The 14,352-nt window shown below is 33.8% G+C and overlaps 3 protein-coding genes across 4 annotated transcripts; 2 read left to right on the forward strand and 1 right to left on the reverse strand.

The window, feature by feature from the left end:
- Positions 1 to 919: 919 nt before the first annotated feature.
- Positions 920 to 4,288, reverse strand: LOC133289782 (alpha-(1,4)-fucosyltransferase-like). Of its 2 annotated transcripts, none has more exons than XM_061487780.1 (3): positions 4,048 to 4,288; positions 1,674 to 1,847; positions 920 to 1,589 (listed from the first exon to the last, which is right to left on the reverse strand). In XM_061487780.1, the coding sequence occupies exons 1-3, from the start codon at positions 4,171 to 4,173 to the stop codon at positions 1,023 to 1,025; spliced, it is 867 nt and encodes a 288-aa protein (XP_061343764.1). In that variant the 5' UTR covers positions 4,174 to 4,288; the 3' UTR covers positions 920 to 1,022. The 2 variants fall into 2 exon arrangements, with proteins under 2 accessions (XP_061343764.1, XP_061343765.1); XM_061487781.1 differs by lacking the exon at positions 4,048 to 4,288 and adding an exon at positions 3,814 to 3,870.
- Positions 4,289 to 11,391: 7,103 nt separating this feature from the next.
- LOC133289776 (uncharacterized) lies at positions 11,392 to 12,363 on the forward strand. Its single transcript, XM_061487774.1, has one exon. It carries the CDS (start codon positions 11,392 to 11,394, stop codon positions 12,361 to 12,363), a length of 972 nt encoding a protein of 323 aa, XP_061343758.1.
- A 781-nt stretch (positions 12,364 to 13,144) lies between these two features.
- LOC133289777 (uncharacterized) lies at positions 13,145 to 14,068 on the forward strand. The gene has a single exon (XM_061487775.1). It carries the CDS (start codon positions 13,145 to 13,147, stop codon positions 14,066 to 14,068), a length of 924 nt encoding a protein of 307 aa, XP_061343759.1.
- Positions 14,069 to 14,352: the final 284 nt, after the last annotated feature.

The following is a 14,352-nucleotide window of genomic DNA, read 5'->3' on the forward strand; positions in this document are numbered from 1 at the left end:
TGGATGCTGTTTATGTTTTCTGCACTTATATGCTCATGTTGCTGTTGTTGGGACTGATGTTGGGCTTTGTTGCCTTGTTTGGGTGAGCATGGGGTTTGCCCATGCCATTTTGGGGTTAGTACTTTTAGTTAAGTTGTGTAAACTTTTAGATGGTCCGGTGTACGTATTGTAGTTCCGTGACTAGAGACTCATACTTATGTTATTTAACTAATGAGGTATTTCAGTTAGCTGTTTATTGCAATGTACATACAGGCGATGTTTTGAAAATGGTTAAGTAATCAAGTTGGTAATGATTAATGACATCATAATTGAAAAGAAAAAGATATTCCGCATTTTTAATTAAGCGCAGCTTAATACGATAGTATTATAATATTACCGTATATATACGGGGTGTTACAACGGAAGTGGCTGCGATAATGGTTGGTGGCGGAGACAATGGTAGCGGTGGCATGGTGGTGGTGGTTGTGATGGCATCATGGTGGTGGTGGTGGCAGTGGCTGCGACGGTGAGGTGGTGGTATATGACAATGGTGGTGGTGGTGGCGTGGTGATGGTAGTGGCGGGGGTGGTGTAATGGTGGCGATGGTGGTGGTGGTGACGGTGGTGGCTGTGACGATGGTGGTGGCGGCGGCGGCAGTGGCTGCGGCAGTGGAAGTAGTGGTTGGTGACATTGGTGGTGATAGTAGTGGTGGCGTCGTGGTGGTGATAGTAGTGACGATGGTGGTGGTGGCAGTGCGTAGCGATGGCGATGGTGGTGACGGCTGTAACAGCCCGTTACGTACTGGTGTTGTTAACATTGATTATGATTTTAAGCACAGTTACAATCACAGTAATTCATTTAAAAATGCGAGTAAACTTTTTTCTTTTTATTACGTAAGCATTTAAAACAATAATAAAACATAATAAAAAAAGTTGTGATCATAACTGAAATCTAAACGCAGAATAAATAAAATAAATGCCTAAAATAAATAAAATAAATGCCTTAGATAAGTGAAGCAAGTGTGCACCTATACAAGTTGCAACCTAGCTTCTTGCATTTCTACCACCTTTTCTGCTAACAGCCTCACATAACCGACATGGCAATGTGTCAAGGCTCATTGCTCGGGTTTTTCCATAGTTACCCAATACACCGCACCTTCTCCATGCATGGTATTCTGCATAGGCTACTGGATCATTAGCTACGGCCTTCACGTATGTAGCCAATTCTTTCAACGACCTGAATTTTCTACCATCTATGATTGAATATGGAGGAACAAAATCCATGACGTTTGGTGCACCAAAATAGATGGGAACTGCACCGGAGTCCAAGGCATAAAATAACTTCTCTGTCACGTAACTTTCAGTAAAAGTGTTCTCAATTGCAAGAACAAACTTGTAGTGAGACATGGCAAAATGGATATGATCCCACCATTTCGGTTCAACGTTGGCATCATATGCACATTCTGGATAGAAAGAAAGAGCCACGTTTGATCCACCAACATTATTTAGGCACTTGCCAAATGAATGATGCGGCACCAAGCCAAGGAACTTCTTTGCAAGTATGACCATTTGAGAAAGACATCGTGATGAAAACCAATAAACAAGTTTCTCCTACAAATGATAAATTGGGTTAGGTTACAATGAGTCCCTCTTTCTTAATCTGTCATTTAATTATCTTCTCAGTAAACTACTTACGTTGTTTTTCTTGTTGGAGATGTAATAGTTACGACTGTTGTGAAATAGAGTACCAGCATATGTTGACTGTACATCATCTTCAGCATGATAACTAATATATATATCCTTTCGTCCTGATCTCTTTCGGCCAGCTTCGAGATCCATGTATACACGAAGCGGTTCTCCCTTGTGTCTCTGAAAAAATAAAAAAATAAATAAAAAGCCATAACAAAGTAGGCCAAATACAATACCGCTGCATATATTATCAACCAAATATTTTTGAAAGTCTAACATGCATTCTGCAAGACAACCATGCATGAAGAATAGACAATAAAAGCATCTTGAGTACAAATTTAAGGAGACAGTGGGATTTTGAACAACTTAAAATAGGAAGTGCTTGTAAATCTCTTCTACAAAAATGCCCTTATCATTAATAAAGAAGAAAAATGAAGATGAGAGAAATAATTGTATCAAGCTAATTAACTCAGTATCAGTGGTGGATATTGTAAGCATGTTACTAACCACGTTTAAACACCCTGAAGGCTCAAACTAATAAATGTCTTGAGCCATATAAGGAAGTGCAGATATATACCACATTTATACTACCACATAAACTTTGTCTTGTTTCATATTTATTATGATTACTTATATTTATTCTGTGAATTAGAAGAATTGAAGACAACTGAACCGAAAAGGCATCTTAGTTGTTGACTTTTTTAAATCTGATCCCTGACAACAGAAAAATAGAATTACAGCCACAGGCACATAGTTTAACTAAATGGAAGAAAAACAGACCCAATCACAACTGAATGGTACAATGGTAGAGGTATAAACATGAAGGAACAAAAATGAAAAATGCAGCCCTTTTGTTTAAGAATCTCTGAAATAAAAAAGGACTCTTTTGCTATTCTTTTCTGTTTTTACATCTACCCAGCATTCCTAAATAAAATGCACTCCACAAAATAGCCAGCAAAACTTTTTAGAATTACTACGATAAATCATGATGAAGAAGTGCTACCTACCCATCCTATTCTAGCAAATAATCCTTGCCATGAAACCATTGTAGCAGATATCCATACATGCTAATGCTAGCTTATTGGAAGTCCAATAAAGAGCACTTAAGCACAGTTTTGGATGCTTTATTAAAAATTTCATATGCAAGATCCATTAACCTAATCTTCCCACAAAAAAGATCTCATAATTCCAGATAACACCACCTCGATGAGCTGATAACAGAATGCATAGTAACTTATCTGTCCCTCAAGCTATCAAAGCATGAGAAAGGGAAGAACGTTCATGTTAGAATATCTAAAAATATCTCATAATATCATTATTGAATTTTAGAATACTTTTAAAACATCTTAGATGATCTCTTAGTAGTGTTTCTATATTTCATGATTTGTTTCCTTAATTGAAATTAAGACTCTACTATTAGTATGCATAGAGATTAGTGTTTTGTCTTTTGTATCACATCACATCAAATCATCAATATAAATAACCAAATTTTATTCATAGTCCCTTTTATTCTCTTTTTTTCTCCTCCTCTACTTAAAAACCTAAAACTTCAACAGTTCCAAACAACAATGTTATCTCCTTCTATATATTGACCACAGGTTACAACAGCAGAAGAAAAAAATTATAGACTTGGGTTCTCAGTATCTGCTGAAAAGGATAATTCTCCTTATCATTACCACCAGCAGCTTCCCACTACTACCACTCCTTGTACACCAAAAGTACCACCAATGCATTATATTTCACATCGTAACTAGCTGTAGTTGTACAATAATAAATTTCCTCCTATTCATAAGAATGAACCTTTGTTCATCACGTCCTCTTATAAATATTTATAAATCAGAAGACAAATTTAGTTTTTACAAAAGAGTGACACACAATACCAGCTAGTTCAGTTATGAACATATACTTCTTAGCTAGCAATGCGACTTGCCAATGACCCAGATCTACTCCAATTTCAAGTCTTACATCAATTTAAGATGACTGATGCTCAAACAAATTACAAAAAGATAAAACTTGGGAAATTCTCACCATCTGTTGATTCAGCCATGAAAACTGAAACAACAAATAAAATTTTTTCAAACTCAAAAGAGATAATTACAAAACAAGGACCATTAATTGAACTCTAGGTAATGGTAGGGTAGATCACCTTGAGTCAAGGTCCTTGACAACCCTGCCACAGCAGAGACACCATTCAATCATTCATGTCCTTTCCAAACACAGTAAATTTCAAATTTCTAGACAAACCTTTCAACTCCAAAAAGCCCAGCATCATTGCCAAATCAAGCATTTCAAAATGTAGTTTGTGAAGAAAACTAGCATTCAAATTTAGATTTCCACCTAATCTAATGAAACTAGTGAAACTTTTCAACCAGAAACCTACCTGATTCGGAGGCGTAGATGTTTCAAACAACAAAGCATCAGGCTTGTCGGCAAGAACCGGCGATTTGGTCCACAAACAACTCAACCCACATCGACAAGTGTACAAGTTATCCAAATTATGGTTCATCGTGAAATGGTGGAAAGTGAGTTTGGTAGGAAAATGTTAAAAAAAGTTGTTTGGTTGAAAAATATTTTACTAGGTAAATTAGGTAACAATTATAAAATCTATGTTTGGATGTAAGTAAAATATAGATAGGAAAGAAAGTTTATATTACAAAAATAACCTTGTTTTCAAAATATTTTGAATCAGGCATTCTATGCTTTATCCGTAAACAGGTTGTCATGTCCCACTAAAAAAGTGTAAGTTGCCAGTATCTTCAAGAAACGAAGAATATAACAGCATATCTTCAAGAAACGAAATGTTAAGGGGTACGCTGGTCATCTGCAACTTGGACAATGATGAAGATATCTAGATAAGTCGCAAACCCACATAAGAAGTGAGATTATTTGGGTGGGTTTTTGGTTACAGATAGACTTGCAAATATGAAGATCTAGGGAAATGATTTATGTAGCCAAGTATGAAACCTGTTCAACCAAACATGGTTGTCCAACAATCTCACTTCTAATTTACCCATCTATTTCAACAAATTCCATCAACCAAACGCTCCCTTAAACTTAACTGGGGTTGAGATTATTGAGAGGTTATTTGGATAAAGTATGTAAGTATATAAGTTAGAGGGAAATAAAAGTATAATGTTGTAAGAAAGTGTTTAGGTTATGTTATAGAAATAGAGACTGTCAGACTTTTATTTTTTTATTTTTGAAAATAAGTGTGGGTCCTCCACATTTCTATCTCTATAATATAACCTAACATTTTCTTACAACATTATTCTTCTTTTTCTCTAAGTTAAATTTAACAAAAGTAAAAAAAAAAATGATGTTGACCTCATTTAATCCATCCCAACTAGTAAGTTTAAATTATTATAATTACTAATTTTTTTTTTATTTTTAAGTTTATTTAAAATGTTTGAATATTTAAATACAAATGAACGGATCTGAATATGGATCAACTTTTATTTAGCTTAACCCACACCAGGCCAGCCCAAATTCATAACCATGGGAAGGGTGCCCTGATAGTCTTTAAACAAAAAAAATCTTGCTATAAAACAAGTTGTTGGGTTATTTATGCTTTAGCGCTCCATGCGGTGAAAATTTTGGGCCTGTTTTCTGTTTCATAAAATAACTTGTTAATTTACAAAAAAAAAAAAAAATGTTTGATAATGAGTGTTTTGTAAAAATAACTCTGAGAATAGCATTTGATTTCTAGGTTTTAGAACAGCAATTAGAGAACATTGCTAAGATATTTTTGGTCTGATTTTAATTTTATATTCTCAAAATAATAAAAACACAGAAAAAGTTATTTTCATGAATGGCAAATTTAAAGTTATCAATCGATCCTATAATATAGCTAGAACAGTGAAATACGCGAAAAAATTCTCAATTCTTCGGCTTGTTTTCGTTGTTTCTATTTGTTTGCTTTTATAGGCCCATTTAAAAGGTCACTCCCTGCCTTTTCAGAATTAGACATTTAGACCATCACAACAAAAGATGTCTTATACCCTTCGCAGCCCACCTCTCATTTCACGTCTGGGAGATGCCTTTGCCTCATGCATTGCAGCGGGGTTCATTGGGTAAAAAAGTTATGGCTCTTTCATGATTAGAGTATCAGAAATAGTTTTTTCATTTTACATGAGAAAATTTTCTCATGCTATACTCATAATATATGAGTGGGTCTCATCTTGACTTTTTTGTCTTCTCACCTTTTTGTGGACCCCACTCATGTATTGTGAGTGTAGCATGAGAAAATTTTCTCATGTAAAATGAGAAAATTAATTCCCTATATGGGCTTTACATATCTCATTTAACATGAGGTTAAAAAATCTCCTACACACACATAATTTTAATGGGTCCCACCATAAACAAAAAATAAAAAAATATTGCATGCAAAACGAACTCTCAGTGACATGAGAAAATAACTCTCCTGTTAAAGGAGAAACTGTTTTCCGTATATATATATATATAATATTACACGCAAAACGAACTCTCAGTGACATGAGAAAATAACTCTCCTGTTAAAGGAGAAACTGTTTTCCGTATATATATATATATATATATATATAATATTACACGCAAAACGAACTCTCAGTGACATGAGAAAATAACTCTCCTGATAAAGGAGAAACTGTTTTCCGTGTATATATATATATATATATATATATATATATATATATATATATATATATATATATACCTCCTCTTTAATCATTAAACGGGCATCTTGCTTCCAACATTTTATAAAGTGTTAGCTCTTTGACAAAATGAGTATTATTGACCCTTTAATTTTCTTATTTGATATTCGATTCCCAGTTTTTATTAATGGGCTTATTTTTATGTTTGTGTAGAAAAATTACTTGTGTTATGTAATATTATCCTAGTTTGAATTCATGTGGGGCCAGCAAATTTGAGTGCCGCCCCCACCATGGCGGAACACACCTTTTTTCTTTTTTGTTTTTTGTTTTTTGGTCATTTCCTCGTTCTTTTTCACCGCAACGTTTCCCATCTTATCTCTTCACTGCAAATCGTTACCCCAAACAAAACACTGAGGTTAGCAGTAAGAGTCTTCGAAATTTCTTTGCTTTGTTAATCAACGTTAAAGCTTCCATAATAATGATATGTCTTATTATGCAGGTTGTGTTTCTTCAGTACATTCGGGAACGTTTGTGTTTCTTCAATACATTTTTGGTAGCAGTAGCATCTTCGAAAAAAAAAATTCACAACAACAAATTTGATACTGAGAGATAAGTAGGTAATCAATTATCATTTGAAATAAAACTTTGTCAGTAGGTACATTTTTAAAAAAACCTTGAGTAGGTAGCTTTATTGAAAACCTTGACCGGTAAGTACTAAGTAGGTACCAAGACTGTTTAAACCTATTTTTTTAGTTTATTTGTGTATTAATAGAATAATAGCTATAATTTACTAAAAAAATGAATAATAGCATTATTCTTGTTTAAACTTTTATTTATGTACTAAAAAAAAGTTGAACACCTTAGATTGCGCTTCAGACATGTTTAAAGATAATACAATTATAGAGCTCTACATGTTAAATAATTGAGTCATGAAATAATTTTTTTAAATATTTTAATTTAGTTAGAATGTGAAATACACAATTTTAGAGAGAGAAAATAATTTTTTAAATAGATAATTAAAGAATATTTAGATAACTACATAATAATTAGATAATTACATAATAATTAGAGAATTAGAGAATAATTAGATATTTATATAATATTTAGATATATTCTAACACAAGCATGTGTAATATCTAGATATTTAGATAACAATTAGATATTTGACATGTGTAATTACATAATTAGATAATATTTAGATAATTACATAACAATTAGATAATTAGATAATTAGATAATATTTACATTTATTACAACCAAGCATGTGTAGTGTTTAGAGATTTAAATAATAATTAGATATTTGACATGTGTAAGTAGATAATTTAAATAATATTTAGAAAATTATCTAATTAGATAATTATCTAATTAGATAGTTGGATATTTAGATAATTAGATAATAAATAAATATATGACATGTGTAAATAGATAATTACATAATATTTAGATAATTAGATATTAGGATAATATTTAGATACATTCTAACACAAGCATGTTTAATTAATTATATTTAGATATTTGACATAATAATTAGTCATTGATTAGTAGTGCTTAATTTTTAATAATATGATTTAGAATAATTGATCTGTGATTAATATTTGGGGTTTCTTTTAATTAGTGAATTGTTATTATAATTTCTTAAATTAATTCTGGTGTGTTATCACTTTATAGTGTGTTAATAACATTATTTATATTATTATTATTATTATTATTATTTAGGGATGGCATGCGATGATTCATCTGATTGACGTCTTCATCTTGGTCCTCACGACAACTCTGTATTATTAATGCAATCTAGACACTGTTATGAGGTTGCCTGGGTGGAGGAACCAAATTATAGGTATCTCACAGTTAGATGTGCATGGTTGGCAGGGTTGGATGTTATTACAAAGCCCATTGTACCTTATTTACGCCGTGCCTATTTTTTTGGTGTTGCTCATATGAGCCGTATGGAGTTATTTTTTATGCTATATATATAAAATTAATATAAAAAAACTATCAAATTATTTAAATGAATTAATAGATTAATATTTTATTGTTTGCAGATTGATAGTTTATTAGTCATAGCTCTAGTTAAGTGATGGAGATCAGATACTCATACATTTCATATGATTTTGGGAGAGGTTACTGTGACACTCGAGGATATTGTAATAATCATCGGTCTTCCTACAGACGATGTACCTGTGACTGGCATGTCCAAAACACGAGATTTGACACGTTTGGTTCCATAACTTCTTAGGAGGACCCTGATGCATCTGATTTGAGGGGGAGTTCTCTTAAGACATCATAGTTGGATCAACATTTTGCAAATGTCGAGGATTTGATGCAGGGTGAAGAGGATCTTCTCCGCTTCACGCGAGCATACATATTACGCCTAATTATTATGTAAAATCTCTATATATTATTAATTACACATGCCTATATTTGGATAATACAAAAAAATTAATTTAAAAAATTATAAAAACTATTCACTAATTAAAAGAAGCCGTAAATATTAATTACAAATCAATTATTTTAAATTACATATTAAAATACTAAACACTACTCATCAATGAATAGTTATTATGTCAAATAACTAAATATAATTAATTGCACAAGAAAAAATAATAATTGCATCTAATAACTAATTAAAACACCACCCCCTTTTATCCACACAGCAGTCTTGGGAACACCTCTTACAGTCTTGGTTCTAGGCATTGCTGTGGGTACCACTACAACAACCATTACACCATTCGGGTACATATTTGACCCTCTCCTTAGAGTACTGAACGGTCAAATTTAATACATCAAACACGCTTAAGTCATGTATGGTGTATCAAGTTAATCATATCATTCATGATTATAAATTAACAATTAATTGTTTGATTAAGATGTACTAGGTTTATATATCACACCAATTACGATGCATATTAAGGCTCATTTGGTGGACATGATAGAATAAGGGTAAGATATGATATGGGACTGATAAGGATAGGATATGATATGAGGCTGATAAGTTTATATCATGTCTTGTGTTTGATGAGCACCTGATTAACAATCAGATAAGATGATGTTCAAAAAAAAAAAAACAATCAGATAAGATTATGTAGAAGGAGAAAGGAGAAAGAAAAAATAAAATATAATGCAATAAATACAAATATATTGAATAGTGTGGGGATATATTGGGTAGCGTGGAGATATATTGAGTATCCAATATTAGTATCATATCCTGTTGAATCCTAACCCAGCTCCCCCGTAGGATAAGAAATCATGTATTAGATAGGATAAAATGAGACAATATGATAAACTAATCATATCCTATTGACCCACCAAATAAGAGATAAAAGTAGGATATGATAAGTTATCTTATCTTATATTCTTTAGCAGGTGCTCTAAACAGACTCTTATAGTTCTATATGTATGCAAAAAGAAATTAATATAAACACTCAAAATAACAATTAATATGTGTAAATTTGTACATATCTTATTCAATATATATGCATTGTGCGCGAAAAAAATTCCATACTATTATTTAATAATAGCATCATTTAATGATAGTATTCAATAAATGACAGTATAATTGTTTTTACATCAACAGTACATTAAAATTTTTTTACTCAAGAATATATCTTTTAAAAAAATGTATTTATGTACATACAATACGTGTTAATTTGAGTATTTACGGAAAGTGATGCCTAACCAAAAATTTAGCTTTAATACAATTGTAAATTTCCCTAACAAGTGTCCTCAGAGTACTTTAATAATTAAAAAAAGTATTAAATTTTTTATGTGATCTCAACATAGTCAATATTTTTAAAATAACATATTTTTGTTTCCTTAATTAGGAGGTGTTTGGTTGAAGGGTTTTTTTAGGATTCCTAAGAAATTGAAGGTGGTAATCTTATTTATCCACGTTTGGTAAGAGACTTATGAAAATTTCTAGGAAATCTGATTTTCTCGTAATTTTATTCTGTATGTAAAATTTTCTGAAAATACCATCTAAAAATACCACCTACTGGGTGATATTCTATGATTCCCATTGGAAGAAAAAATTTAATATAATCGAACATAACATCAAGAAAATTAATCCAATATTTTTGAAAATATTTTGACATACCAAATAACTTTTTGGTAACATTCTCAAAAAACTCAATTTTTCATCATATTCCTATAAATTATGATTTTTAGTTAAAAAAATTTTCCTCTTCCAAACACCTCCTTGTTAAAAGGGCATTTGTTCGCAAAAATGTAATTCATTTTAGTAATATATTCAAATGAATTTAAGATGCATTTAATTTTACTTGACAACGATTAAGGGTGTAAATGGGTTAGGCCGGCCTAGTCTATATTAGGCCAGATTTGGCCTATTACAAATAGTAAAATAGAATAAGCATAGGCTTTTAAAGAAACCTATTTAGAAAACAGGGCATATGCTTTTTTATACATGTCGGGCCTATAAGCCTATAGACCGGCATATATCTTATTATCTATTTTAAATAAAATAAATAAAATTATTATTTTAATAATTTTGAATAATAAAGTAATATTATTTTAGTTATTCTTTTAATTGTTAAATGTTTAACAGGCTTAAACAGGCTAACAGACCTAGGTCAAGACTTTTATTTTTTAAATATAGGTCAGATCAGACTTGTAATTTGGGGCCTACATACTACACAGGCTAACAGGCCAAACTCAATATTTTTTATACAGATCTGACCTATTTAAGTCAAAGCCTAAGCTATTTACACCCTTAAATCAATGATGAATTATGAAAATGAAAATTTGTTGTGTAGATAAAAAATTTAGTAGTACATTTTACCTGAAGCCTATCAATTAGTTCTTTCGTATTGGTTAGGTTTTGTTAATGCCTCACCAAACATGATAAAACCCACCTGCCCCCAAATCTTGTTATTTAAATAGGACCCGTGGGGCTGTAACTACTTAACTGGTTTGATAAGCCAAAATATAAAGAACAATACTAATAACTAATGGAAATAGGTACTCAAAGTTTCTGTAAAAAGATGGGTTAGGGGGAACCACGCGAACTTTTCTTCCTCTCTGATAGGGCACAGGCTGCTGCATTTTGTCTTCGTTTGTTCTTCATTTGTTTCGTCTTTCTCATGGAAGCTATGAAAGGTAATATTGATGAGGAATCTGCTGGTTCTAGGAAAAGCGTGAAGCGATCTAAAGATGGTGAGGAGTACTCCTCAGTGGGTGCCAACCGTGGAGCGACCCTAGGCTTCCCAAAAGAGGATCTGCCAAATGGGAAAGCAAAATCTTGGGTCCAAATTATAGGAGCTGAAAACGGGGTGTCAGGGGAGGAGATATGTGTTCCCTTAGATCCCATAGAAGGTGAAGTCACGGATTGGGGGTTCCAAATGGTTGTTGAGGAAGATGGCTGCTACAACATCAAATGTACCAAAGAAGCTAAGGCTAGGATGAGAAAACCTTGGCAAAATGCCCTCATTGTAAAACTCCTCGGCAAAAAAGTGGGGGTAAGCTTTATGAAGAAAAAATTGGAATCTTTTTGGGCAAAGTCGGGATCAATTACTGTTGCTGACCTGGGAAATGAGTTCTACTCAGTGAAATTTGCGAATGTGGAAGACCTTACGCTTGCTATAACTGGTGGGCCGTGGATAATATTTGGTCATTATTTAGCTGTTCGGAAGTGGGAACCCTGTTTTGACCCTGATCATGCCAATATACACAAAGTGGCTGCTTGGATCCGCCTTATACCACTAGAATTTTTTGAATTTCAATATTTGAATTTTTTTGGTAATCTGTTGGGAACGGTGCTGAAAGTCGATAGAACAACTTCTACCGGAGATAAAGGTCGCTTTGCTAGGGTATGTCTAGACCTAGATCTATCCAAACCTTTGATTGGTGAGTACAAGCTAGAAGGAAAAATGAAAAAAATTGAATATGAGGGCCTGTACCTTATCTGTCTCCATTGTGGTCGGTATGGCCATAACATTGAGGGATGTACTGAGCTAGTTAAAAACCAGAACCCAGTTGATATAATGTTGCAGTGGATAAACCTTCAGAACAATCTAATGACCAGTCTTCTAATCACGGAGTGGGCCCTTGGATGATTGTTCAAAGGAAGAAAAAAACCCAAGCTTCCAAGGAACAAAAGACCCATTCTGACAACAGGAGCTTTGGTGTTGACTTGACAAACAAGGCCACTTCTACCCCTCCCAAAATAGTGAAGAATAAAACCTTTGGTAAATTCCATCAAACCACCCCACCTAATTCTACCTCTCCTGGTCCCTCAAAAGGGATTAACCAACCCACTACCAAAGACCCAGTAATGTTTTTCTCAGCAAAGGCCAATGAAAACAAGCCAGGAAAAAGCAATTACCAAAGATTGAAAACAAAGGTGGTGGTACCCAACAACCATCCCCCTCATTCTTCTATTCCTCATCAAGTGGGTTCTACTGGTGACCCTGCTGTCAATCTTTCATCCAATAGAAAGAATGCTTGGAAGCCTATCATCCCTCCTGTCTCTAAAGGGGATAACACAGAGACAAAGACAGTAGCTGGTATTAGAAAGGATAAACTGGTTTCCTGCTTGCCTGCTAAAATCCATGTCTCTATGGAGCTGAAGCAAACTGATGAAGTGCTGGAGGAGCTCTTTCCTAATCCTAAATGTTCCTATTCTTCAATGGAAGAGGGTATCTCTAGCCAGGTGCAGGCTGCAGAAGCTGGAAAGTCTGAGGATGAGCCACTCGATCCGAATGCTAAAGTTGAACTGTCTAGTATATGTAAAACTACATGCATGGAGACGGATGGAATGATCATTGAACAAAAAGAGAATGATAGTGCTTTAAGTTCCCAGGTACTCTTAAACCCTGGAAACCTTAACCCTTATCAATGAATGGCTTAGTCTGGAATTGCAGGGGAGCAGCTAAGAAGCCTTTTAAATCTACCTTGAGGAACTTCACAAAAAAATACAAAGTAGGTTTGGCTGCTATCCTTGAGCCCATAATCAGTGGTGCAATATCTTTGCGTAGAATTAATCAGCTAGGATTCAAATCCTATTTGATTGAAGATGCTATTGGTTACATGGGGGGTATTTGGTTGCTTTGGAATAAAGATCAATTCTCAATTGAGCTCATTGAAAAGTCTAATCAACTTATCCATGTTAACTATTTTGACAGCAATGGTATGAATTTTGTTCTAACTGTGGTCTATGCCAGCCCCAGAGAAGAGGTGAGACAAGACCTTTGGAAGGACCTCCGTAGAATAAGCAGTAATTTATCTAAGCCCTGGATGGTAATGGGTGATTTCAATGAGATCATGTATGCTAGGGAGAAAAAAGGGGGTATTCCTGTGAATCTGTCCAGATGTCTCAACTTTGTTGGAGTTCTTGATGGTTACAATCTGATGGATATTGGTTGTGCAGGCTCTAAATTTACTTGGAGAGGTGCTAAATGCCTCCACCTGGAGAGAGTTTTTAAAAGGCTAGATAGAGTGTGTGCTAATGCTTCGTGGAGAACCATCTTTGGAGAAGCCAAGGCTCGTACTCTTCCTAGATTGAACTCTGACCATAACCCAATTCTTCTATCTCTCTACCCTACTGAGTCTAATTGGAGGGAAAGGCCGTTCAGATTTTTGGCTGCTTGGCAGGACCATGTTAATTTCATTCCTTTCCTCAAATCTACCTGGAATATAAACTCCAATATTTTTGCAGCCCTGACCAATCTGGTTGCTCCTCTCAAGGATTGGAATATAAATGTTTTTGGCCACATCCAAACAAAAAAAGAGGACCTCATCAACAAGCTTCAGAAGGCTTAATCTGAGTCCTAAAGGGTTAATGGTGAGGTTGCCTTAGCTTTAGACCAAGCCCTCCAAAATGAAATCAGTGCTGTTCTAGAAGAGGAAGAGAGCTTGTGGTTCCATAAGGCTAAGTGTAAGTGGATAGCTGATGGGGATAGAAATACGAAGTTCTATCATACCACCACCATCATGAAAAGGGCTAGAAACAAGATTTTGGAGTTGAGAGATGATGCTGGCAGTTTGCTGAGGGATGAAATATCTATTATTAACATTGTGCTCTCCTTCTATAAATCCCTATTCAC

This window comes from Gastrolobium bilobum, unplaced genomic scaffold (assembly GCF_033153095.1).
Source record: "Gastrolobium bilobum isolate Gb01-03AN ecotype WA unplaced genomic scaffold, APGP_CSIRO_Gbil_v1 utg72793, whole genome shotgun sequence".
NCBI lineage: Eukaryota > Viridiplantae > Streptophyta > Magnoliopsida > Fabales > Fabaceae > Gastrolobium > Gastrolobium bilobum.